Below are 25,237 nucleotides of genomic sequence, written 5' to 3' on the forward strand. Positions count from 1 at the left end.
TGGTTTGTTAGTTCTCTATTGAGGTGTGTTTGCACCATGTGATCCCTATCAGAATTGATTGATGCTGAGATATGGTTGAGTAGATGGAATATTGGAGATTGCACGATTGAGAATTGGATTGTTTCTTGGAGAATAAATAGAAGGCCAAACTAGCAATGAATGCAAAAATAATGGCACTATTTGGAACTATTTGGGGAATGATCGGTTATAATTTATCACCCATTATTTGAAACTAAAATGATCATTAGATTATTCGGACAATACATTATACAATATCTCTTCATTTACCTCTTATTATATGTATATATATAATATTAAAGTATATAATTTGAATTCAAATTGGAAATGCAGAATCAAATCGGGTGTTCTTGCGCCTTGTTCTCGATTTGACTGTCTCAATAGTTCCACAAAATAAGCAAATCAAATAGCCAAACATTCCGGGTCTTTTCGTTAAAACGGGTGCTATATGATTGGTATAAGACTTTTAACGTGATTTTGTAGAATGCTTTCGTTAATGCTTTAGGAAGCTAAAGCAAACCCCATTTGAGTGTTCTATAGGGACAATATATATTTTCTGTGGAACCGAAGCAAAATGAGTGCGAATGATGTTAGAATAGTGACAACAAATAGTTCGATCGAGCAAAGTGGCGATATGAGATGCCATGTGCATATCCAATCATGAACCTATCCTTCAACAATACCACGTGCCCTCTTAATTTCTCCTCTCAACAAACCTTTCTAATTTGCCTTAGCTTCGACATATAATATTAACGGCAGCGGTCCAATGTTAACCAACAAAGTGTTCCCATTTCAATCCAAACTTGTTGAATCAAAGATCGGCATGGCTCTGTGCAAGACTGACATGCCCAAATCAAGAAATGGTCCAAATTTCAACCCAGACTCGACTCTTTTGGCCGTCAAATCTGTTTGAAACTGCGATTTCATAAGCTTACTCATTAAGCTACACCTCCGTTTCATATACCTTTCGCCATATCAATATACGCTCTGTTCATATGAACTCGTTCTCTGTTACTTTAGTTTGTCCATACGCATCGTTTCAGTATAGTGCAGTGGTTACGTAAATCTACCCTCTTGAGATACGCTGATTGGTACTACAAATTGATGAACAGGGAAGAACGTGCAGGAAAAAAAAATTGATATAATCTCTTTTATTTACAAGAGAGGGGGGGGGGGGGGGGGGGGGGGGGGTAGAATGGGGTAACCAAAGGTCGTATGCCATAGCAGAGGCAATTACTTTTGTTTCAATTCCCTAGTTGTAGAGCTATTGGGAGGAACAATAAAAGCGCCTACGGGTGAGGTTGGTTTGGCAAGGTTGGGGGGTTCTTCCTGAACACATGTTTTCTACAACGTTCAAAAATGCCATCATATATGAGATCGAATTGAACTCCTGCTCTCTCTCGATTTACTATGAACAGTATGTGATCACCTTCAATTACCTTGTAATACCTGAAATTTTAGTCAAAACCTCGCTTTAACATTGCGCCTAAACGAGAATATAAAAACAATAGAACACTTGGAATTTGAGATGTTTCTCTTACTAACCAGATACCAGGTTCGAGGGGTTTGCAATCTGAGTCATTTACTACATGACGATTTGGATGCTCGACTGGAAAACGTGGGTGAGTCATGGATATGGTGTTTAATGCACCATCATTGTCCTGCCAATCTTCATCTCTGCACAAGCATTACTATTATATTCTGATAGCATGTTGCATTTGTTTTCCTTTTCAGAAATTAAAACAAAAGTTGAAGGAATTTCTTGCTAGTTAGGTCTTTCCTCACCTGTAGTCTTTGTAAGGTAGAGTGACATCTGAAGGATGGCGCCATTGACTCATCTGCAGAACTCTAATAAAAAACAAGGGATGGATTCTAAATATGCTTGATGGAACTGTGATCCCAAAAACCTTCCTAGTACACTTGGTTACATAGTTAAAATAGTATGTATTAGGAAAGGTCTGCAAGTGGCTGTTTAGACTAATGGAGCCCTGTATGGTAAGATCAGGGAGGATCCAATCTCCAGTGGCAAACGGACCTGAATTTCCCATGAGACAATCAAGAAGGCCCCAAAGACCCATTTTTTTCCACGACATGTTGAAGTGATCAAACCCAAAGCTATAATATTCTTTCAACCAGGGAATGTTAATCCAATCATATACTATAACACCCAGGCGGCACAACTGTAGCAGGGATATAGTCTTCATTGATCTCCCATCTTTTGGCCTGGAACAAGTTTAGGGCAAAAATCAGTTGCTTCTTTAAACCAATTGGAACTCATTGAACTAAAATGATTTGATCATATTGGCTGTTAATACAAATCAAAATATTAGGTCAGATTGCTCATTGCAACTGATTTAAAAAGTCATACTAATTAGAAACTCTATGCAAAAAGAAGAATGACAAAATAGGAGCTACCATGGGATAGTGACAAAACAACTCGCAGACCTCATTTATGTGCAATAAAGTTGCGACCATCCCCTATTTCATGACATGATCCCAAAATGCAAAGAAAACTCATAAGAAACTCTCCCTGAGCTCAAATATACTGAGAAGGGAATGTGTGATATTCAAAATCTAGAAAAAGTTAATACCTATCACCATTCAGTTTAAAGCGCGTAATTGTCAATTGGTTAGACTCAGCTATAAGCATATTGCAATATTAGGCTCGCAGGCTTCTAAAAGGTGGGACTCAATAATATCAACTAGAAGGTATGTTCCTGCAGAAGATCAACCAATAAAGAAACTTACTGCATCCCATCCAAGTAGGTCCTGGTAGTCCCATTGAACACTCCTGATAAAGACGTGATGCTAATTATCCAGTTTTCCGAGGTATTTTCATACCCCTTGAATGCCTGAACCAATAAGAATATGTTAACATCAGAATCTTTCAGATACGTCTTAGCCACAAAGATTAAACTCTGGATTTCTGTAACCTTGTCAGCGAGCATTTGTTGGAGTACTCGAACGACCTGAGCTCCGGCAGAATGACCCACAAAGTGGATAGGATGATCTTCGTCCCACTGAGGATAGTGACCTGCCAAAAAGAATTGCAATAAGAAGATGGGTAACAAGAAGCGGTCTGCTATGTAAGTAGTTATTGGAAAACCTCGTTCATAAACTCGGCCAAATTGGGAGTGGCCATAGGTGTTGCTGTGTTCTTCCCCATAATCGACTCGTCCGCCTTTCAGATAATAGAACAATTCCCGAGCCCTGAGAAACCAAAACCAAAAAGCGTGAAGGAACAGAAGGGAGGCATCAATGAAGGAAAGAAAGAAAGAAAGATTGAATTGAACTGTTACCTGTCGTAAATGCTGGTTAAGGAACCTAGATCAGGCACAAGCACCCTATCGTCTTTCTTTTCGGCACCGGCAAAGTAGGACAAACCTCCCAATCTCTGCGGAAATGAAGAACAAAAGGTTAGGCGTTAGGAGGAGGGAAATGAATGGGAATGGGAGGAAGGAAAGGAAGGAAAGGAAGGAAAGAGGGGGGTAGTTACTCCTTGGCCAAAACCAAAAATTCCATGGACCAAGACAATTGGAGGGAGAGTATGATGATCGGGTGTTGATGTTAAGGAAGAATGATGGTTGTTGAGATGAAGTTTGGAGGAAGGGGAGAAAAGCCATTGGTTTAGGGATTGAGAGATATCCCCAGCGACGGCAGTGCTAAAAATGTAAAACCCATAGACCAAATGAACCAAAGAGCTGAGAAATAATTCGGTCAATTGCAGAGCATCAATCCAGAGTCTAATCATATTCACCGGAAAGCAGGAGAGCCTTCTTCTTGTTCTTCAACCCCCCGATAAACAAAAAAGAAGGCTCTTCTGCAAAATGCAAAAATGGGAAGGAAGGAAGGAAGGAAAGGATGGTTCAAATTTTCCAATGAACCACCAAAGAAAAAAATGGAAGGGGAAAATCGAAAGGGAGGGGACGACAGACACCCTCTTTATAGTCTACAAACTACAAAAATTGAAAGCAACAATTTTCCTTTTTCTTTTTTCTTTTTTTTTTTTTTTTTTATTTAATTTATTTTGGGTGTATAAAAAAATGAAATAAATAATTGAAAGGGAATGGTTTTCCCAAAAGATTCAGAGTTTGCTTTTTAACCCAGCGTTGTGAGAATATGAATGTATATTAATAACCAATCAGCGGTGAGCTCCGTCTCCGTCCAAAACAGAAACAAAAATAAAAAAAAAAAAAAGAAAAGAAAAAAAAAAGGGGGTCTAATGAAATGGGGGGATGCCCATTGCCACAGCCTCATCATTTCGTGACCAAACGAATACACAAAGTAGGTTGGAGTGTGCGGTAAACAAGAAAAGAAAATAAACCATACATACATAGATAGATAAATTTATGATTGGATTACGATTTTAGTTCTACAATAAATACTCTGCCTCGCTGGATCCTACCTGGAAGGTTCCCATACCCCACCAAACCCCAACTCTATTCCTACTCTCTTCTCTTTCCCTTTATCCACTTCCCCTTTTTCATTCTTTTTCTCTTTTTATTATTCCTTGTTCATCATTCATTATTTTTTTTTTATCTATTTTCTACCCTTTTTCTTATCCTCCAATCTCACATTTTTACTCCTTATTTATATATTTACCACTTCATCTTAAATATAAACATCTTTTTTTGTGAAAAAGAAAATGAGATTCTCTGATCACATATATTTCAATATGTGATTTATTTTAGAGTATTACATTTAATAAATATATGTTAGATGACGTGGAGCCCACAACAATACTTAAATGCAAAAGGATAAACTTTATGATGAATTGATACATCAGAAAATGAGTAATAAAGTTCAAAACATTATTGTTCACTAAAATCATGGCATATTTGATCCATGAATTTTGTTGAAGAAATAGTATTGGGTAGAGAATTAAAAATAGAATAAATGGATGCAAGATATTGATTTGGGAATTGGAATGATGCAGCTGTGACGATGACAATCGAAATTGATAATGTAAATAAATAGAGGTTGAGATGGGAAAATGTGTAGTTCAGAAGCCACGTGGGGCATTGGGTGGCCAAAAATTAGGTGGTGAGAAGATTTTGCAATTTTGCATATAAACAACGCACGAACGAAACTTCTAGAATTCTTCACCATAATTATTTTCAACTAAATTTCTGTTCACATCTTACCCCCGCCTTACCCATCCTCTCTACCTTACCTTATCTTACTTTACCTTACTTTACTTTACTTTACTTTACTTTACTTTACTTTTATATAAATTGTATTTTAGTTACCACATTTTTTTAATAAATATTTATTGTTTATTTATTCATTTTTGTAAATAGCCATAAACTACTATATTTAAATGATCAATAATTTGACCCCCTCCCCCCATAATTGAAATTTGAAAGTAAATGGGGGATTGCAATTTCATAGGCAAACCCAAATTACGTGGTCCTGTCCTGTGAATTAAAATATAGTAAAGGGAAGGGTATTTGTGTAAAAATAAAATCATGAATGGCAGCAATAATATTAATATTGAATATTTATATTGGTTAGGGTAGCTAGTGGTGAAGGCTCAAGGCCCAGCCGTGAACGTTGCCCTCTACCTCGGTCCAAAATGGATGGGTTGGCCCACAACACTTAAAATTCCAGAAAACGTTGACGTCATCTATATTTAAGAGAAGTGAAGTGAAAAGTGAAGTGAGGTGCAACAATTCTACATTCACGGTTAGATTAAGTTTTCATACAATGTGTTTCTTTGAATCATGAAATTAAGGGTTTATCTAAACACCTACAAATCAAGTTGAGATATAATAATATATATACACACTTACACACTTGAAAAAAGAGAAAAAAAAAAAAAAAAGATAGAACATATATAAACTTTTGAGATATACTTAATACAACATTTTAAAAACGGTTAAATGCTAATAATTTCACAAATTAATATAAAATTTTAAATACGGTTAAATGCTAATAAATTTTACAAATTAATATTCAATAGTTTGGTCCAAACAAACTAAAGATAATTATTAGACATGCAATTTGGGTAATTTATGAGTGTTTGATTGGGTAAGTAAAAAAACCACTCACCTTTTGGTTGATGTTCAATAATTAAAAAGATTTATTAACGAAACTCACATTTATCATTAAAACGCTCATATTTCTCACTTAGTCATTTTGTCAAACTCTCTCGATAAATATCCTCTAATTTAATTTTTTCTACAAAACTTTAAAAATTAGACAAGAATTTATGAAGTCGAGACAAAAGAAAAGGTATGAAAACCAACCAATTATTTTTAGGGGTAGAGTGCATCCCACTTGCATAGCAAAGCAATCTTTTTCTTGAAGCCTTTTTTTTTCTTTCAAAATTTCTTAGTCATCTTGAATTATTAATTTATATATATGCATTAAAGATCAAAATCTTATATGTAAAAGTTAAATTGAATGATTTAGAACCTATTCCCTATGACCATACATTCATAATTATCGTGTTAATTGATGTCTCTAAATTAAAGAACTGCTCCCACTCCCACTCCCACTCCCTCTTACTCTGAATTTTCTCCTCTTCATCTTGTTTTATTTTCTTTCTAAAAAATCTAAATTAATAATAATAAATAAATAAATAAATAAATAAAATCCCAAAGATAGAAGATTCAAATTAGCAGGATGAAAATTAACTTGAAGTTTAATAATTGTGATATGTCTTCTGATATCATATACATGGCATGCACTTCTCTATTGTGTTATCTTTGAGACAAAGATATATAGATGGCCATCAATAGATTCTACATCAAGCATTCATCATTTTCAACTTTAATATAATATACATTATTTAAATTCTCATTATACACTTTAGCGGAAACCATTGAAGTCTGTGTGTATGTATATATATATTGATTTTTAATCTTTCTTTAGTATAATAAATGGATACTTAAATTTAAAATTTGTTGATTTTGATTTAAATAATACATTCAACCGTTATTATTTCAATATACTAAAAAAATATTGTTAATAAACAAAAGAAAATTAGAAATCACGTAGAATTTAGTTTTGTTTTTTAATAATGATATTATTTGTTGGAATGCTTATTTATATTAGTTTATCCTTGATTATCAATTCAACAATAATCAGTTTTACACCTAATTAATTTGGTATTAGTTGAATTTATCATTGATACAATATACCAGGGCATTATGCACATAATTAAGGTTGGCTTCATTTTCTACCATAGCTAGTTGTTTGTTTAACTTGCTTATTTAGGCATTTTTACATTTAACAACAATTATTGATGCTTATTAATCTATAAGTGATAGCCATATATAAATATATAATAAATATAGAAATGGGGTATTGAGCTGTCATATGCTCCTATTTATTGATAGACAAAATAATGGTTGTCCAATAGTAATAATGTCTCTATTTAGTGATATATCATAAAACTGTATATGTTGGTAATACAGGTAAAATATATACATTTTCTTTGTTAAGTTATATATTCTATTCCTCTCCCTGGAAGTGTGATAGACAAAACAGTGGTTTCTCATTAAAATTGTTGGAATCTTCCTTCATACCACTTGTCTAATTCAATTATTTTCTTTGCATTTTGCAAATATGAAAAATGTCTTCTTTTTTTTTTTTTCATTATTATTATTTAAAAATAAAATGAAAATAGTTTGGGTGACATACATAATACATAATAAATAATAAATAATAAAGACAAGAGTTGCATGAGGAAGGAAATTTAATAGAGAGCAAAAAAGATTATTATAGTTTTGTTGTATGGAGGTAGGAAAAAGAGAATTAAATTAATATGGGTTTTGTTTTAGGGCGGAATTTACAAATATAAAGTCCTAAATAATGAAGGTGATATAATAATTCATCACCCATTACATTACATTGCATTACTGAATTTTGTATTAATATCCAAGAATTGAAAACTGAAAACTGAAACGGACCAAATTAGATGAAAAAATTTCCAAAAACATTCCAACACCCCTTTCCTTTTTATCGGTATCGCTATGACCTCCACAAATAAATTTGAATGATTTTGAGAGAAATTTGAAAAAGAAAAGAAAAGAAAAGAAAAAAAAAAGTGTATTTACCCTTTTATCCCCGTGAAGTGTCTAAGGACATCTGTCGTTTCGACCAGGTCCACCGTAGTAAAAGTAGTTACCCCAAACGGTGTTGATCCCGCCTTCAATGTCATAACAGTTGGGATGATCCGCCAAAACTACCAGGTTTGATAATGGAACTAAGCTGTTATCCCAATCCACCACTTGCAAGTTCCGAAAATATGAAGCTTTTCCGAATCCCTCCCCTGCGAAATGCCCACTCCCCATCTCTGTCGTCGTGTGGAATCCCGACGGACTTGAATTCACCACCTCTCCTCCGAATTGCACCATTGTTGCATGGTCTTGTAAATGGGTGAACAAGAACGACGGCCAATACCCCACCAAAACCCCCGATCCGAATTCCAGCCACCAATTTCCATGCTTCGGATCCTATACCACCCAAAAATCCATGTTACCAATTAGTTCTGTTTCAAAACCACCATTAACAATTGGCCAGGATAAGTTGTTAGAGATAGAAGAAGCTTCCACCTTCCAAACCAACAAGCTGATGTCGAATTGACCACCCTCAAATGAAGACGTCGGAGAAATTGCTGCTCCAATTGCAATTTTGTTATTTGTCTGAACGAACCCAGAGCATAGCAAATTGTAACACCCGGTTGCTTGGTATGCATCCGACTGCCATAATTAATCTCAATATTAGACTACCCCATAATTCCAATATACTTAAACAAGAAAGCGTTTTGAAGGGTAACTCACGGTCCAGTAGGTAAAGAATCTTGGGTAATTGTCTCCATACAGTTCTGGACTAACCTGCGGATCCAAATTTTGTAAAAGCATTGGCATCAATCCTTTAATTGGAAAAAGCGCAGAATGTGGCTTCTGTTGAAATTCACTTTACTCTAATGCTTTGTCGGCCTAAATCTTTAGCTTTTATTTTTTGAATGGAGACAAAGGTAAAAGACGAGGATTATGTAACATAGAGACAGACATGCCTGCCAACCGGCTTCAATGGTGTTCAGGTCGTCACCGAAGGAGCCGGAGATGACCCACATTTGCGATAAGCTGAATTCATATTGATCGGCGACTCGAGGTGCCCACACATTGATGCTTGCTTTTGCACCGAAGTAGTGTTCGCCGGTAACATACCCCACAGCGTGCTGTTGGAAAAAGGAAAAGAAAAAAAAAAAGAAAGCATTTCATCTTCAAACTAATAAAGCAATTGGGTTGGATTCTCTATTCTCTTTTCTTGGAATTCGTACCTCATGCCCATCGCTGCTTGTTTCTCTCCTTACCCATTTTCTTACTTTTTTTCCAAACATCTGAAAAGAGGTAGCTCTTAGCATGTCTTCCTCAGTTGTTCTTCTAATGGGCACCGTTCCTTCAGGACAATTTTCCCCGCTCATACTCCATAATTGGAAGCTCTCTGTCTCCGTCCTAGGCGGCTTATGTCCTTGTGGTCTCTCTGGCGGATCCTGCAAATTCACACAGTTTCATTTTTTTTAGATTTACTTTCCTCTCTGGGTTACCCTTGAACTTGGGTGCAGTGGAAGTAAACTGCGATTGGTTACCAAAGGTATTTGGCCTTGCAACTTTGGATGGTCAAATGCTGGTTGGTGGTGAGATAAAACACAATCTATGATGTCTCCATCAGGACTCTGGATTCATGGGAAACAAACAAACAAATAAACAAATTGGCTCTGTTTATTCTGGAAATAGGAGGAAGTGAAACAGAGTAGAGAATTGGAATTGAGTATTAGTAACCTGAATTGTGTGGACAGCAGGCTTGTTGATCTTGTCCAAATGAGCCCTTATCATCTTCAACTTGTTTAATTCCTGTTGAGGATGGAAATCAGTTTGATTTGTGGAAGGGCGGTTATGCAAAGAGTGCACTGGAGTTATTGTGGAAGCAAGAAGGGAAAAAAGCAGCACAAAAATGAGAATTGTTGGAGTGATGTTGATGAAGCATAAAGCAGAGGCCATGCTCAGGCGGTGTCCAAGTGTTGATGGATCACAATGGGGAGTGTTTTTCCTCCATAGAAATGAAGCGGGCACCATGTGAAAGCAAGGAGAGCATTATTGTTAATGTTTTGAGAAACCAAAAGGACCATCCTTTTACCATAATTTTGAAAGATGATGAGTAGTGTTAAGGAGGGGAGGTTGGAGGCGTGAAGTTGATTACGAAGCAAAATTACAAAAAAAAAAAAAAAAAAAATGAAAGAAAGAAAGAAAGAAAGAAAGAAAGAAAAAGAAGGCTTAAAATTTGTTATAGGTAATGTATAATTGTGTGTGTATGTGGGGGTGAGTGCTATAAGTAGTTGGGTAGTGATGGAAATCATGTTGGATTCTCCTTTTCCCTTTAAAGAGAGAGAGAGAGAGAGAGAGAGAGTGTGTTCCCAGTCTCCAATACAAGGACTGCAAACTTTAGCTTTTGTGTATATTGTAACTTTGTAAGTAAAAGAGTAAGATTAAAGAGGGTAATATGGGGAGTGAAACATAACATATGTGTCTTTCTTTTATTCTTTTACTTTGAGAGCTGTGGAGGGAATTATAGACTCCCAAGTCCCAAGCCCCATTGTTCATTCTGGGGGGGTTCCAAAAGTTGTTTGCTTTGCTTTGCTTTGCTTTGCTTTACTTTGCTTCTCTTTCACACTTTTCTAGATGTTCTTTCTGTCATCTTTTCCCATTCCCTCCTTCTCTTACATTTACATTTACAATCCTACCTTCAACCCCCTCTCTACCTAAATCCTTTGTCTTTATATTACATATGACATGATCTTTTTTATCCAAACTCAAAATCATCTTATCTAATTCTCCATCCATATACATTTCTTCTTGTCTTCCATTTGAGGAATTTAATAATTCATATCTTAGAGGGTAAAGAAGAAGAAGAAGAAAATTAAATGAAGGTTTGAAGCTTTAAAAAACATTGCATCATTTTATTATGTGTATATAACTATCAGGGTTGAATTTTATTTCCTAATTGGTGGCCCCGTACACAAGTGTTTGATAAAATTAAATTTAAAAACTTAATAAAAAAAGGGATCGGAGAACTTTGGTAAATAGAAGAATATAATATATTACACGGAAGCCCATTAATTGATATCAATAAAAATAATTAGAGAGGTGGAGGAAAGGAATTGGTATTATATATATATATATATATATATATATATATATATTAAGGTTGAATTAAAATGTGGGGTGTGAGGAAGGGAAAAAGGTGCATTGGAAGAATAAGAAAAGAAAAGGAAGCGTGGAAGTGGAAGAAGGATATATTGATATATATATATATATATATATATATATATATATATATATATATATATATATATATATATGTTAGAACAATGATTTTGTCTATAAACACAGGCCGGCGTGCCTTTCTTCCTCCACGGCTAACCATCCAAACACTCACAATTATTTTTTCTTTTCTTTTCTTTTCTTTTTAAAAAAATATTTCCATTTTTATGCCAAAACTATTACCATTAGAAAAGGGATCATAATTTCTAGCTTAGATATTATTACTTGCGTAGTTTATTCAAATTTTTGAAATTCAACACCACCACCACTGCTACTACTACTAGGGCACACAGCTCAATTTTTGTTTACAAATTCGGGTGTAGGTTTTATTTGGCTTTATAATTACCAAGGTAATTGAACATCATAAAATTGAGAGTTGATAATTTGAAACGTTGGTAGAGTACTAAATGTAAAAAATGAATGGAAGAAAAAGATATTGTGAAAAGCAAGTGTTGGTGGTATTAAAATATATATAGTATAGGTCGATCGGGGATTTAGGGTTAATTGATGTATTTCAATTTGAGAAAGATAATGGGAAAAGAAGAAAGTGGAGTTTGAATATTGAAGAGAAAAGTGGGGAAAGGAATAAGAGGTAATATAATGGGGGGATGGAGGGGATGATGATGTCGATCATCATCTCATCCAACCCTCAAGGATATTATACAACAATACATATTAATGCCATTTCATAATTCTCTTTTCTTTTTTTTTTTGAAAAAGGGTATAATTAATTTATGTAACCTTACCCAACACATTATCATTATTAATCATATGCTTCATATGTATTTCTATCATACATATATATATATATATATTCTAACCAATATTTAAAGAAAAAAGAAAAAAGAAAAAAGAAAAATCATTTAATTTCCTTTTTAATTAACGTAGAATTTCCAGTATTGCTTTAATAATTTAAAGAAATAAAAAGTATGGAAAATATATATGTATATATGATTTCAAAGAAATAAAAGGGATTTGTGTGTGTAGATGGGGAATGTTACGTTGTGAAGGCCTGTAGGGGTGCTGCTGCAGAATAACGACGATGGATATATAGATATAGAAGAAATAAAAGAAGATGGTGAAATAGCAAATAAAGATCAATAAAAACACAGAAAGAGGGATTATATTAACATATATATATAAAAAGATTAATTAACAGAGACGATGAATGGATATTTCCAACCCCATTTCTGATCTCTGTTCTCTTTAATTCCCATCTCTTCTCCTATTCATTTAATCATACAAACACACACCAAAAAAGAAAAAAAAAAGAAAAAAAAAGAGTTTTTAACTCTCATCTTCCTCGGCCACTTCATACTTAAAATTAAATGTCAAAATTACAAAAAAAGAAAAAAAAAATTAAAGGGGAAGGGGAGAGTGGATTTTAATTAATCTCAGTGAAGACGAATCAAACCAGATAAATACAAGCAATTTGTGGTCATTTCACGGAGGAGTTTGTTATTTCGGGTAACCGGAGAAGTAGAACCTCTCTCCGCAATTGCATCATCGCAGGTGACGTAGTCGGTCAATGATGCCGAGAGGTTGATGTTGAGGGTTCCCTTGTCGTGAGATTTTAGACTCGAAAGGCTTGTCTCCAGGTTGCTATATGCGTCATCGTAAACCTCTATGCACACATCCATGGCCGACGACTTCTGCCTTTTAGCCACACTCATCGCCTGCTTCGTCTCAACCATCAATTTCTTAATTGAGGTTTCCATGGCGGTTGATGGGTCAGTCAGCCCTTTCACCACCGACCGACACAATGCTGGGTAGTCTGCTTTCTTGCAAAGGTCCAATGAAAGGTTTAGATTCAAGGTCAATGCTGCTTCTGATCCCGGGCTGCTCCACAGCATGGCCACCACCAACAACGGTAAGTAGAAATTATTACAACAAACTGTTGATCTATTATAGGAAGCGGCCATTATTATCCGTGTTTTTTTGTTTTGTTTGTTTGTTTGTAAATTTGTTGAAGCCTATATATATATATATATATAAGAAAATGAATTTCAATCCGTGCAATCCGAGGCGGCGGGTCTCTCTCTGCGCCTGGATTCCTAGGACTAGACAAGACACAGGGAGGATCTCTGCATGCAATGGAAAGAAAAGGAAAAGATGGGATTGGTGTTTTTCTTAATTTATTAATTATTTACATCTGAATATTAGAAACCCTATTTCTTGATTCATATATATATAAACATGTATATGTGTAGGTAGGGGGAAGTAATTTTCCTTCATTTTAGGAATTGAAGGGCAACCCATGGGTTCCGTTTACGTACTGATCTATTTTCTTTCTCCCTCTTTTACCGTTCCTCATCTCTAACCGTATCCTCTCCTTTCCTATCCTATCAATATCAATATCAATATCCATGTGTTATCTGATAATAAAACTAATTTATAAGTTCAAACCAAATTCATTTCAATTTCTTCAATCTATTAATATTTGTTTTTTGTATATACATATTATATATATAACTTCAACCACAACTTATTCTAAAATATAAAATATTAATGAAAATGAGAAGATCCATTAGCACATTCTCTCCATCTTAATTTTTATTAATCTATCGCGAACTTAACTCATTTTTAATGCCTTCAAATGGGCATGACTTTTTCTCAAATTACATCTCTCCTACCAATACACTTAGAAAGATGAGCAAAAAAGAAAGACCGTACCTACTTTAAATAAAATTATTGAAATGATCACTTGTTTTACACCTACTTTTCATATATTCTTTTTAGTATTGATGTTTTTATTTATGATTAGATGATTTTCAATCAACAATATATATCGGTAAATAAAATAATTAAGAAAAGTTCTAAATTAATTTGCTACCCATAACATTATTTCTATATAGATATACACACATATATATGGCAACATACCTCACTAACACAAATTTTTGTATAATCTATTTTCTTTTTAAAAAATGGTACGTTAGAGTCTTCTTATTGTTGGATTTTATGGGTTTGAGAGTAGAATTTCCAACTTCTCCAAGAAAAACTCCTCTATTTACGCAGAGTTCTATTCAATGATAGACTTTATGAGCTTGAATTTAGTTGATCACCTAACTTCTAACTCAATTAGTTGGATCTTGACTAAATTAAGTATTTTTTTTTTGGCTTAATTAGAATCTAGAACAAATAATAATATTTAATTGAACTATAATAATTATTTTGATTTGTACCATCATCGTAGGAATTTATATTTTCGATCCCAATTTTGGAACATAAACTATCTTTTATTGAGACTCAATTTCAATTATTTAAAATTTCGTCATTAATTCGAGTGGTCAACATATTGGAGTTGGAAGTTTTTGGAAGGGTCATATTTGTGGTTTGGATGATGGAGTTTTTAGACGTAGGAATTTTGAGTGTAAGAAAGGAATAAAAAGAAAGTTGACATATATATTAAACACATGGTTTGGAGGTTCCATAAATTTCAATGTAGCATTCATTGTTTTGTTGAAGAAAGTTGATTAGAGAGTGGAATAAAGAATATAGTTTATAAGTGTGAGGATGTGTCAAATCCCACCAAAAATATATCTTTTCTTTTTTGCTTTTTTTTTTTTTTTTTAAATTTGACGACCACCTTCTTCAATACTAATACTAATACTAATACTAATACTAATACTAGAACTAATACTAATACTAATCCTAATACTAATACTAGAACTAATACTAATACTAATACTATCTTATCTATCGGCATCGGCCATCGCTCAGTTTCCGTTGGTTGGAGATGGAGTGGATCCAGACTTAGTAATTGGTGAGATTGCAGGTCTGTACTGGAGATGATGATCCTATAAATTAAAATTAATGAGGCAAGATATTAATTAAGTTTTGAGTATATAAATTTCATAGTGTGTGGTTTTAACAACCCTTTTGGCATTTAATGTGGTAGATTCAATCATCCATCAATACACATCATTTCATTTCTACACTTTTTTTTTCATTCAATTTAAAGTTGTCCTTTTCTTATTTATATCACACTCAACAGACAACACCTCTCCTCTCCTCTACTTTTATTCATTGATCTCCACGACCTATCAACTTATATATTCACTTTTTATTTTCAGATTAACCTATTTTGTTTTAACTACGCCTCGCCTGCTATGCTAATAATCTTATCTTCTTATATAACTTATACTAAATTAATCCTCTCAATTCGGAATCATTTAATTTTGATTATGAGAGAGCATGATACATTATATTAGTACAAAAACAGAGCTACTACAAAAATTGAAAACGGTTGTACTTGAAAAAGTATTTGCAAAAAATTGAGGAAGTGGGGGATATAGCTACTTATCAGCTACTGATTATATATGGATGTATTGAGATTTTCTTTTCAATTCAAGAAGTTGAGATGTTGGTTGGTATGAGAAAACATATATTACTTTTGTCATAAAAGGGAAGGATGGGATTTCTTTCTCTTGTATTGACACAGCGGCTTTTAGTTTTTTATTTTTACCTATTGTGATTTTCACAGTGAAAGTGATATATTTGGAAAGGGCGAAAGCTTCTAATCTTAGTGCTGATAGTTGAGAATTGAGATCTCCACTTTTTGGTTTTAGTCCAACGTGGAGGCGGTGAGTTGAGTCAACTTAAATGTTTGTTTGTTTGTTTTTGTTGTGCTTTTGAGCTTTAATAAGGATATCCCACCATCAACCAATAGTATGAAACCAAAGAACTATGGGGAATGCGGCTAATTGCCTCCACCGGCAAACTAACACTTGGCCACCAGCTCATCCCTTCCCTCTAATTCAAACCAATCCCTTTGACTTTTTGGGTATTCAACCTTCAACCTTCAATTTTCAACTCTCTCTCTCTCTCTCTCTCAATCTTTAAGATCGAAACTCCTCCACCTAATAATCCAATCTCAAAATTCATCTTCTCCGACTTTGATTCTCCAATCCTTCTATCCATGTTACTCTCATAATCCTCTACCTTTAGCTGTCTAATTCTTAACTACTGCTACTCTCACCCACAACCCAATCCTATCCCTCTGTTTCTGTTTTCAAATTCACATGTCCGTTGCGTTTTCTCTTATTGCAGACACACACTAATCCCTGAATCGGTATAAGGGAGGTGATCATGAAGACTGGATCCCCACTTAGGTTGTTGATTTTGATCGGTGCTCTTCTGCTGCTTCATTCATCCACCGTGGCAGACCCCAGATCCCGAACCGCGAAGATACTATGTTCAACAGTGCTAGAGCACAACACAACTGCCTTCGTGCCCAATTTCGTGGCCACAATGCAAATAATAAGTGACCAAATGCGAACCGGTGGGTTTGGAGTGGCAGTTGTGGGTAAGGGGCCGGACGCCAACTACGGACTCGCTCAATGTTACGGGGATTTGTCGCTGATGGATTGTGTGTTGTGTTATGCGGAAGCCCGTACTGTCCTTCCTCAATGCTTCCCTTACAACGGCGGCCGGATTTTCCTGGATGGCTGCTTCATGAGGGCTGAGAACTACAGCTTTTATGACGAATTTGCAGGGCCTCTTGACAGGGCTGTGTGTGGTAACAATTCCATCACCAACTCCATTTTTAGACAGTCGGCCAGGCAAGCAGTGGCCCGAGCAATTGAAACTGCGCCCAACAATGGAGGGTATGCTAGAATTCAAGTGGCTCCACCTGGAACCTCCAATGCCTCCGTTTACCTGTTGGCTCAGTGCTGGAGGAATTTGAATCGAACCTCCTGCACTTCCTGTTTGCAAAACGCCTCTGCTTCTATCTTGAAATGCTTACCTCGATCTGAAGCAAGAGCCCTCAACACAGGTTGCTTCATGAGATACTCTAATGTTGACTTCTTAAATGCGGAAGCTTCAGCTTCAAGGTCAAGGGGTATGGATTCAAATTATGTTTTATAAGCTATATTCCGTTTCAAGTTTTCAACCTGCATCACAACTTAAGTTGGTTAGAGCTTACTATGAAATTTCAATTCACCATCTGTGCAGGTACTATTATAGAAATTGTAGTCTCACTGGTGAGCTCTGTTGCTGTTTTAGTCGTTGGAGTGTTAATTGGAATCTATGTCTGGAATAACAGATATGTAAAGAAGAAACGAAGAGGTAACTTTAAAACACTGCCTTTCTATTTGTTGTTGGTTTAAGTACCAAGAACTTGAAAAAGAAAAAAAAAGGAAAACACTAATTACTGCTAGCTAGAGAAGACGATGCATTCTTCAAGAGCTCTAAGCTTTAGGACATCGATGTTCACATGATTACCCTTTATTTATATATCCAATCCAAAGGTTCAAACGATGCAAACAAGATGGCAAAAACACTAAACAATAGTAGCTTGAATTTCAAGTACTCTACCCTTGAAAAGGCAACAGGATCCTTTGCTGAGGCTAACAAGCTTGGACAAGGAGGATTTGGCACTGTTTATAAGGCAAGTCTTGTTTTGTTTGCTTCAGTTCGAACGTGCATTTGAATTAATATAGCTTGAACTCTGAGGTTTTTACCATGTTGATATAGGGAGTTCTATCGGATGGAAGAGAGATAGCTGTGAAGAGGCTTTTCTTCAATAACAAACATAGAGCAGCAGATTTTTACAATGAAGTAAACATAATCAGTAGTGTAGAGCACAAAAATTTAGTACGGTTGCTCGGTTGTAGTTGTTCTGGACCTGAAAGTCTGCTTGTCTATGAATACCTTGCCAACAAGAGTCTCGACCGCTTCATTTTCGGTAAATGTTGACATCATCATTTCAATAGAATGATTTAGAAACAATTACTCTGATTAGTTTAAAAAAATTAAAACTACATGCAGATCGAGATAGAGGTAAAGCACTCAATTGGGAGAAGAGATATGATATTATTGTAGGAACAGTTGAAGGTCTGGCATACCTTCATGAGAACTCGAAAACCAAGATCATTCACAGAGACATCAAGGCTAGCAACATCCTGCTAGACTCCAAGCTTCGAGCCAAAATAGCCGATTTTGGATTAGCTAGATCATTTGAAGAAGACGAGAGTCACATCAGCACTGCCATTGCTGGAACCTTGTGTGTTTTATATTCTTGTATTGAGATCGATCATATTGTTTTAGTGAAGATTTAATTAAAAAGTGATTTTTGAATCCACAGGGGATACATGGCGCCAGAGTATTTAGCTCATGGGCAGCTAACAGAAAAGGCAGATGTGTACAGTTTTGGTGTGGTTTTGCTGGAGACTGTGACTGGCATACAAAACAGTAGAAGCAAAACCTCAGACTACTTGGAAAGCATAGTACTAATTGTAAGGCTGTATCTTTTGTTGTTACTTTGTTTGTAATTGGAAGTTAGAAATGGAGCTAATAATAATGAATAATAAAAACACAAAACAGGCATGGAAGCATTTTCAATCAGGAACAACTGAAAGGATATTGGATCCGAACCTAATGGTTGAGGAAGATAGGAGCACAAAAGAGGAAATATTGAGAGTGGTGCAGATAGGGCTTCTTTGCACACAGGAGAGTGCATCTCTCCGACCCACAATGTCGAAGGTACTGCAGATGCTGATGAAGAAGGAAGAGAAACTTCCGACCCCAACAAACCCACCGTTCATGGATGAGAGGACAATGGAATTAAACGACACCAGTGAGGACCCATCATGCTTCAACCTCACCGAAGCTTCTTCCTCAGCTGCTACTGTCACCCATAGTTCATTTCATCCCAGGTAATTGTAATATTGTTTAGAGTTTCACCTCAGGAAGATTTTTGTAGATATGGTGGAGGAGAAGAGAAGGTATTTGGCAATAAATATAATTGTGTCGATCAGCAATACCGTAATTTGAAGTATTGAGTAATGTAATCTGAGTGCAACTCTCTAATGTACGCTAATTCCCAGTTGTAAATTGCAATGGGCCACAATTCCATTTCCACGAGGACCAAGAGGTGCCATCCAAATTCTTTTTTGCTTCCTCGTGGAAATTTTGTAACTGCTCTTTCTTTTTTTCTTTTTTCTTGTGTTTTTTTCAATGGAAAAGGAAGAAGAAGTAAAGTTAATTCTGGTACCAACTAACCTACCTGTAGCACAAATTCAAGGTAGGCTCAATTAATTAAATTCCAGGCTTATAAAAGTGAACACCAGATCTTTCTTTTTTGTATAATCGGGCATTTCCTATGAAGATTCAAGGTCGTGGGTTTGTTGAAACCCTGGTACCCCCAATTCAAAAGAAATAAATAAAATAAAGAAAAGAAATGGCCTTATTGAGATTGTGTTAGGTTTTTTTCTTGTCCTTTTTTTCTACAACATCCGCAGAATTTTGGTTTCAACCTTTTCTTTTCCCTTTTTGACCGCCAAGTGCCCTACATATTTTGAAAACATTAAATAATCTTGAGAATAATCTTTCGCTAATATTTATTGATAAAAAAAAAATGATAAAGAGTCCTAGAATTTAAATAAGAACTATTTTCAAATGTTTTAATAACTACGAGAAATTGAGGAATGGAAAAAATCGAGGGCCAGGCGGAATTGTTTCACCATAATTTCATTTGTTAAAACAAAATAATTGCTTGCAAGAAAAGAGAGGAAGCCGCCGTTGTTGACTGAATGGAGAGGTCTCGTTCCCTCCCTCTCCTTCTCCTTCCTGGACTTGACGACTTCGTGTCGATTAGAGCCATCCACTCCCATTACATCACCCCCTCATTTTCAATACAAAAATTTTAAACTTCCATTTGGGTAGAACCTTCCACAGAAACTGTCATCCAATTTTCTTCTTCTCCTTCTCCTTCTTCGGCTTCCTCTGGATCCAACAGAAATCCAGATTCCATGGGGATCCAGCTTGTTTATGCTTCTAAATATATCCTATTTTCGGTCATCACTTTACTTCTGCTGCAAGCAACTTCGATTTTAGGGAAGCCAAGAGATCGAACTGTGAGAGTGATTTGCGGGAAAGAACTGGAGCACAACACCACCGCATATGTCCCAAACTTTTTTGGTTCCATGGAAAAAGTTAGACAACAAATCAGAACTTCAGGATTTGGAACCGCTGGTACAGGAATAGGACCCGATGCCAGCTATGGGCTTGCTCAATGCCATGGAGATCTCTCATCCCTTGAATGTGTGCTGTGTCATTCTCAAGCACGTACAATGCTTCCCCAATGCTTTCCTTTCAACGGCGGTCGAGCTTTCATCGATGGCTGCTTCCTGAGGTTCGAAAACTACAGCTTCTTTGATGAATATAAAGGACCTGAAGACACTGCAATTTGCGGGAACTTTACCCAAAATGACCCCAACTACAGACAAGCAGCCACGGAGGCAGTGATGCAAGTGGTCAATGGTGCACCAGACAACCGAGGCTTTGCGAAAGCTCGAATGGCTGTGGCCGGGATGGCAAATGAATCTGCCGCTTATGCTCTGGGTCAGTGCTGGAGAAGTTTAAACCGCAGTTCTTGCAGCACATGTTTGCAAATTGCTTCTGCTTCAATGTTAAGATGTTTACCTCGATCGGAAGCACGGGCATTGAACACAGGCTGCTTCATGAGATATTCAAATACAGACTTCCTCAATCAGGACATTAAAAATAGTTCCAGAGGTAACACTGATCCTATGCCACAAGTTTAGAGTATGCTAACCAACTATTCCACTCTCACAATGTTTAAAACGATGCCTTGTCTGCAGGTGGCACGAGAACTGAATTGATAGTTTCAGTCTTGAGTTCTGTTGTTGTTTTGATAATTGGTCTGGCGATTGGCACTTATATCTGGAAGCGCAGATATATTAAAAAGAAGAGGAAAGGTAAAGCTGCAAGTTTCATGGTGAGGACCCTTTGAGGGAGTTTAATTGACATTTTTTTCTTCAAATGATACGATTTACACTTCAGGAGGTTCAACTGACGTGAAGAAGTTGGCAAAAACTCTTCAAGATAGTAACTTGGAATTCAAGTACTCAACCCTTGAAAAAGCAACAAACAATTTCAGCCTAGATAACAAGATTGGACAAGGGGGGTTTGGCTCAGTTTATAAGGTAGTTATTCTTCCTCTCCATCTGAGAAGGTCCTACAATCTTCAATTTTAACCGAAAACACACCATTCATTTTTCATTCTCATTCCTCACAGGGTACTCTATCCGATGGAAGAGAGATTGCTGTCAAGAGATTCTTCTATGATAACAGACATAGAGCAGCAGATTTCTACAATGAAGTAAACATGATCAGCAGTGTTGAACATAAAAATCTGGTAAGGTTGCTTGGATGCAGTTGTTCTGGACCTGAAAGCCTTCTTGTTTATGAATTCCTACCAAACAAGAGTCTTGATCGCTTCATTTTCGGTATGTACTGCAGCTATCACTATAAAATACATTGATTATAGTAATTCAAAGATCTTACCTTAACTTTTTCAAAAAATTACACAGATACCAGTAACAGTAGAGCTCTAGATTGGGATAAGAGATATAACATCATCACTGGAACGGTTGAAGGTTTAATATATCTACATGAAAACCCGAAGTTCAAAATCATACACAGAGATATAAAGGCCAGTAATATCTTGCTGGACTTAAAGTATCAAGCGAAAATAGCAGATTTTGGATTGGCAAGGTCTTTCCAAGAAAGCAAGAGCCATATTAGCACGGCTGTTGCAGGAACCCTGTATGTTTTCTCATGAACAAGTTCTTTTTCAGTCAGTTTGAAATATATTCAATTAGATAAAAGCTAATAGAAGGTTTGCAGAGCTAATAACGTTCCCTTTTTCTACCTTCTGCATCTCCAGAGGATATATGGCTCCAGAGTATCTAGCTTATGGTCAGTTATCAGAGAAGGCCGATGTCTATAGTTTTGGAGTGCTCTTGTTAGAAATTGTTACAGGGTTGCAATATAGCGGCATTCAAGTCTCCGGAAACATTGAAAGTCTAGTCACTGCTGTAAGTTCTACGAAACCATTACATATATTTCTATGAATGCAAAATTCTACAAACAGTAGTATGACATCTCCCTTCTCCCTTGTGTTTCTACATGGTAAAATAGATATGGAGACATTTCCAAGCAGGCACAGTTGAGAGATTATTTGATCCAAGTCTCAATCTTCAGAATCACTATAACAAGAAAGTAAAGGACGAGGTAGTGAGAGTGGTGCACATAGGGCTCTTATGCATCCAGGAGATTCCATCTCTACGGCCAACAATGTCAAAGGTACTACGAATGCTGACCATGGAGGAAGAGCATCTTCCTCCACCCACCAAACCACCCTTCATGGATGAGATGACCATGGAACTTGATGATTCATGCAAGTACTCACGATGTTATTCGAATACGGAGGGATCTTCTACTGCCACAGTCGGCCATAGTTCATTTTATCCCAGATAACTACCATAAACTGGGGAATCCTTCCGTCTCTCTTACCTAAAGCACTAAAACGTTCCCAAGAATGGGAAATGGCATTGCATTCCTCGCAAAAATTGCCAATCTCCTGACACCATGAAGACAAAGGATTCATTAGCCAGAAGGCAGCCACCATGAAGCTATCAGACAAACTGACATCTGTAGATATAGTGATTTTGTGTTCTCCAATATTTAAATTTTCAAACTCCATTACGTATACATCCACTTAATTAAGCTTCAATGTTCATTAACAAGAATTGGAAAATATATTGAGTTATAATGTCTATCATTACTACAGTAAGAACGTACTAGAATTTGGATGATTTTATAATGAGGCTTAAAACTTATAACGTTCCCGGTATATGTATCCATAAACTGAAAACTCAATAGCATTCGGAAGGGACTAGAAAAACCTTATGCGTTAATAACAAACCAAACATGGAACGTCTATGGCAACTATATATTTTCTGTTGCTTAAACTTACATGAAACAGAGCACCGTTGAAAATGTCACAGAACTTAATGCATCAAAGACATGAAGCCAAATAGCATATTCTCAGGTACTCTAGTTCAAAGCTTTGAACCAAGAGAAAACATGAATCCCATTTAACGAGATGCCACCAAATTTCCCATAAGGCCTCCACTAAGTTCATAATGTACAGAGGTCGAGAATCCTACTTCTAAAGCGAGGTCTTCCAATTCCTTTCCTGTATAATAACAAATTTTGTCAGCAGATGATACTAAAAAAAAATCCCAAATACATAATTATGAGGGAAAAAAAAACAGGAGGCTTTTGTAAATAAAACAAAACAAATATAACAGGAGTTTCCCTATCTAGAGAGAGAGTCTGCCTGTTGAAAATTCACGGATGGATTTGGACAAATATCTGTAATCATCAGCAAGGCCATAACTAGATGCCACAGGGACGACAATGTTGTTGATCATCCACTCCTTGCATAGAGGAAGTTCAGAAGAAACAAACGAAACAAGTAGGGGATTTAGAGATACAAACTGAGACGAGACTCGGTAAAATTGAAGTGTTGACCACAGAGCAAAGGTTTAGGCTTTCACATAAAAGTACCTGAATAGCAGCAACAGTGGGTTGTGTAGTCTTGTTAAAATCGAGAATTGATGCCTTACTACCTGGAAAGACCACATGATATTTTAATCAAGAACATGTACGTAAATTTTGTAACTGATTTCTACCACGATAAATTCACAATCCGATATCAGAAAATACCCATACCATACACCCCCCTCTCCCAAAAAAAAAAAAAAAAAAACCTTCTTTGAGTACTCTAAATATTTCCTCTAGTGCTTTCCGTTTATCCACCACATTTCGTAGGCCATAGCCCATTGTAATGGCATCAAAAGAGCAGTCAGGAAATGGCAAATTGAGTGCATCACCCTCCACCCACCTTCATTTCGACAAAAGCAGTAATAGGTAGTTAATTTCACAAACAATTCTCAATGCAGCAAAACTGTATCGTTAAATACCAAGTAGATTACTTCAATATTTTCCAAATAGTACAGGCCAACATATTAATTAATTGCTCACCCAATGTTCTCATAGCAGGGTTTGGAGAGGGAACGTTGGCGAGAAGAAGCAATACTTAGCTGCTCCCATGAGAAATCAAGACCCGTCACCTGTGAATTATCACGATTAGAATTACGATAATGAACATAGATACAGAAACAAAGTGGAGTGTGGACGTCGGTTTACCTTGCCGGTGGATCCAACTTTCTGAGATAAAAGGAAGGCCAAATCGCCGCTTCCACAACATATATCCAAGACGCAGTCTCCTGGCTTCGCACTGTTAAAAAAAATGTTAGGAAGCCTTAGATAAAGAAAAATGAACAAGAGAAGATGAGAAAAGGAGAAGAGGTGTGAGATACCAGCTCCAGGAGACGGCCATCCGTTTCCAAATACGATGCTGGCCCAAGCTGAGGAAGTCATTTAACTAAAACGGAAGGAGAAAGGAAAAGAAAAATTGAAGAGGGGAAAGGGAAATAGGAAAGAATGGAGAAAGAAAGAAAAAGAAAGTAAAAGTAAGCGCACAGTATCATAAACAGGCGCAATACGGTTGAACAATGCCTGGCGGTCGGAAGCGCATTGAATAGGACGGCGACGCAGAAGAGGAAGACGGAGTTGGAGTTGAAGGTAGGAAGACATTGGAAAAGCAGTGGGAGAAGTATGGATATGGAAATTCCCAGTGAAATCGCCAAAAGCGCATCAGATTTCACTTCGCTGCTTATGCCTTACGCCATCATATTGCCATCTTTCCCAACCAACTTATCCACTTCACCTTTTACCAACAATACAAATTATAAAGATAAAAATTAAGTCGGCCTTCCTTTGCTCTTTACAACCACAACTACATTCTTACCACTGTTGTATGTGCCTCGGCTCTCAACATAATTCGTTATAATCTACCTAATCTTCTTCAAATCTCATGTAATTAATATTTAAACATTATATAATCCTGGATAAAAATATAATATATTAATATTGTCAGATGTTTAAATCACTTAAGAAAAAAACATTTTAAGTTCAGAGTTTTAATCCATAAAACTTAAATATTT

At 36.1% G+C, this 25,237-nt stretch overlaps 6 protein-coding genes across 8 annotated transcripts; 2 read left to right on the top strand and 4 right to left on the bottom strand.

Moving 5' to 3' along the window:
• Positions 1 to 630: 630 nt before the first annotated feature.
• LOC103487715 (uncharacterized) lies at positions 631 to 4,068 on the bottom strand. 2 transcript variants are annotated; one of them, XM_008446140.3, is made up of 8 exons: positions 3,515 to 4,068; positions 3,318 to 3,412; positions 3,125 to 3,228; positions 2,952 to 3,052; positions 2,767 to 2,870; positions 1,804 to 2,241; positions 1,564 to 1,695; positions 631 to 1,467 (listed from the first exon to the last, which is right to left on the bottom strand). In XM_008446140.3, exons 1-8 carry the CDS (start codon positions 3,767 to 3,769, stop codon positions 1,308 to 1,310), a joined length of 1,389 nt encoding a protein of 462 aa, XP_008444362.2. In that variant the 5' UTR covers positions 3,770 to 4,068; the 3' UTR covers positions 631 to 1,307. The 2 variants fall into 2 exon arrangements, with proteins under 2 accessions (XP_008444362.2, XP_050938441.1); XM_051082484.1 differs by having other exon boundaries at positions 2,952 to 3,228; positions 3,515 to 3,936.
• A 3,697-nt stretch (positions 4,069 to 7,765) lies between these two features.
• LOC103487714 (uncharacterized) lies at positions 7,766 to 10,311 on the bottom strand. The gene is made up of 7 exons (XM_008446139.3): positions 9,813 to 10,311; positions 9,620 to 9,706; positions 9,311 to 9,523; positions 9,044 to 9,208; positions 8,808 to 8,861; positions 8,580 to 8,726; positions 7,766 to 8,480 (listed from the first exon to the last, which is right to left on the bottom strand). The coding sequence occupies exons 1-7, from the start codon at positions 10,104 to 10,106 to the stop codon at positions 8,103 to 8,105; spliced, it is 1,338 nt and encodes a 445-aa protein (XP_008444361.2). The 5' UTR covers positions 10,107 to 10,311; the 3' UTR covers positions 7,766 to 8,102.
• Positions 10,312 to 12,745: 2,434 nt separating this feature from the next.
• LOC103487709 (pectinesterase inhibitor 12-like) lies at positions 12,746 to 13,273 on the bottom strand. The gene has a single exon (XM_008446134.3). It carries the CDS (start codon positions 13,271 to 13,273, stop codon positions 12,746 to 12,748), a length of 528 nt encoding a protein of 175 aa, XP_008444356.1.
• Positions 13,274 to 15,530: 2,257 nt separating this feature from the next.
• On the top strand, positions 15,531 to 19,357 carry LOC127148508 (cysteine-rich receptor-like protein kinase 2). The gene is made up of 7 exons (XM_051082486.1): positions 15,531 to 17,196; positions 17,310 to 17,423; positions 17,606 to 17,749; positions 17,836 to 18,042; positions 18,126 to 18,360; positions 18,442 to 18,592; positions 18,681 to 19,357. Exons 1-7 carry the CDS (start codon positions 16,443 to 16,445, stop codon positions 19,014 to 19,016), a joined length of 1,941 nt encoding a protein of 646 aa, XP_050938443.1. The 5' UTR covers positions 15,531 to 16,442; the 3' UTR covers positions 19,017 to 19,357.
• LOC103487713 (2-phytyl-1,4-beta-naphthoquinone methyltransferase, chloroplastic) lies at positions 17,425 to 24,972 on the bottom strand. 2 transcript variants are annotated; one of them, XR_007819538.1, is made up of 11 exons: positions 24,714 to 24,948; positions 24,551 to 24,615; positions 24,378 to 24,468; positions 24,213 to 24,301; positions 23,939 to 24,072; positions 23,736 to 23,797; positions 23,506 to 23,605; positions 23,140 to 23,361; positions 18,732 to 22,743; positions 18,203 to 18,533; positions 17,425 to 18,031 (listed from the first exon to the last, which is right to left on the bottom strand). XR_007819538.1 is itself a non-coding variant. In XM_008446138.3 (8 exons), exons 1-8 carry the CDS (start codon positions 24,825 to 24,827, stop codon positions 23,261 to 23,263), a joined length of 756 nt encoding a protein of 251 aa, XP_008444360.1. In that variant the 5' UTR covers positions 24,828 to 24,972; the 3' UTR covers positions 21,737 to 23,260. The 2 variants fall into 2 exon arrangements, 1 of the variants encoding a protein (XP_008444360.1); XM_008446138.3 differs by lacking the exons at positions 17,425 to 18,031; positions 18,203 to 18,533 and having other exon boundaries at positions 21,737 to 23,361; positions 24,714 to 24,972.
• LOC103487712 (cysteine-rich receptor-like protein kinase 2) lies at positions 20,108 to 22,920 on the top strand. Its single transcript, XM_051082485.1, has 7 exons — positions 20,108 to 20,873; positions 20,960 to 21,076; positions 21,162 to 21,304; positions 21,397 to 21,607; positions 21,692 to 21,926; positions 22,048 to 22,198; positions 22,302 to 22,920. Exons 1-7 carry the CDS (start codon positions 20,108 to 20,110, stop codon positions 22,638 to 22,640), a joined length of 1,962 nt encoding a protein of 653 aa, XP_050938442.1. The 3' UTR covers positions 22,641 to 22,920.
• Positions 24,973 to 25,237: the final 265 nt, after the last annotated feature.

The sequence above is a fragment of the Cucumis melo genome, chromosome 3 (genome assembly GCF_025177605.1).
Source record: "Cucumis melo cultivar AY chromosome 3, USDA_Cmelo_AY_1.0, whole genome shotgun sequence".
Lineage (NCBI taxonomy): Eukaryota > Viridiplantae > Streptophyta > Magnoliopsida > Cucurbitales > Cucurbitaceae > Cucumis > Cucumis melo.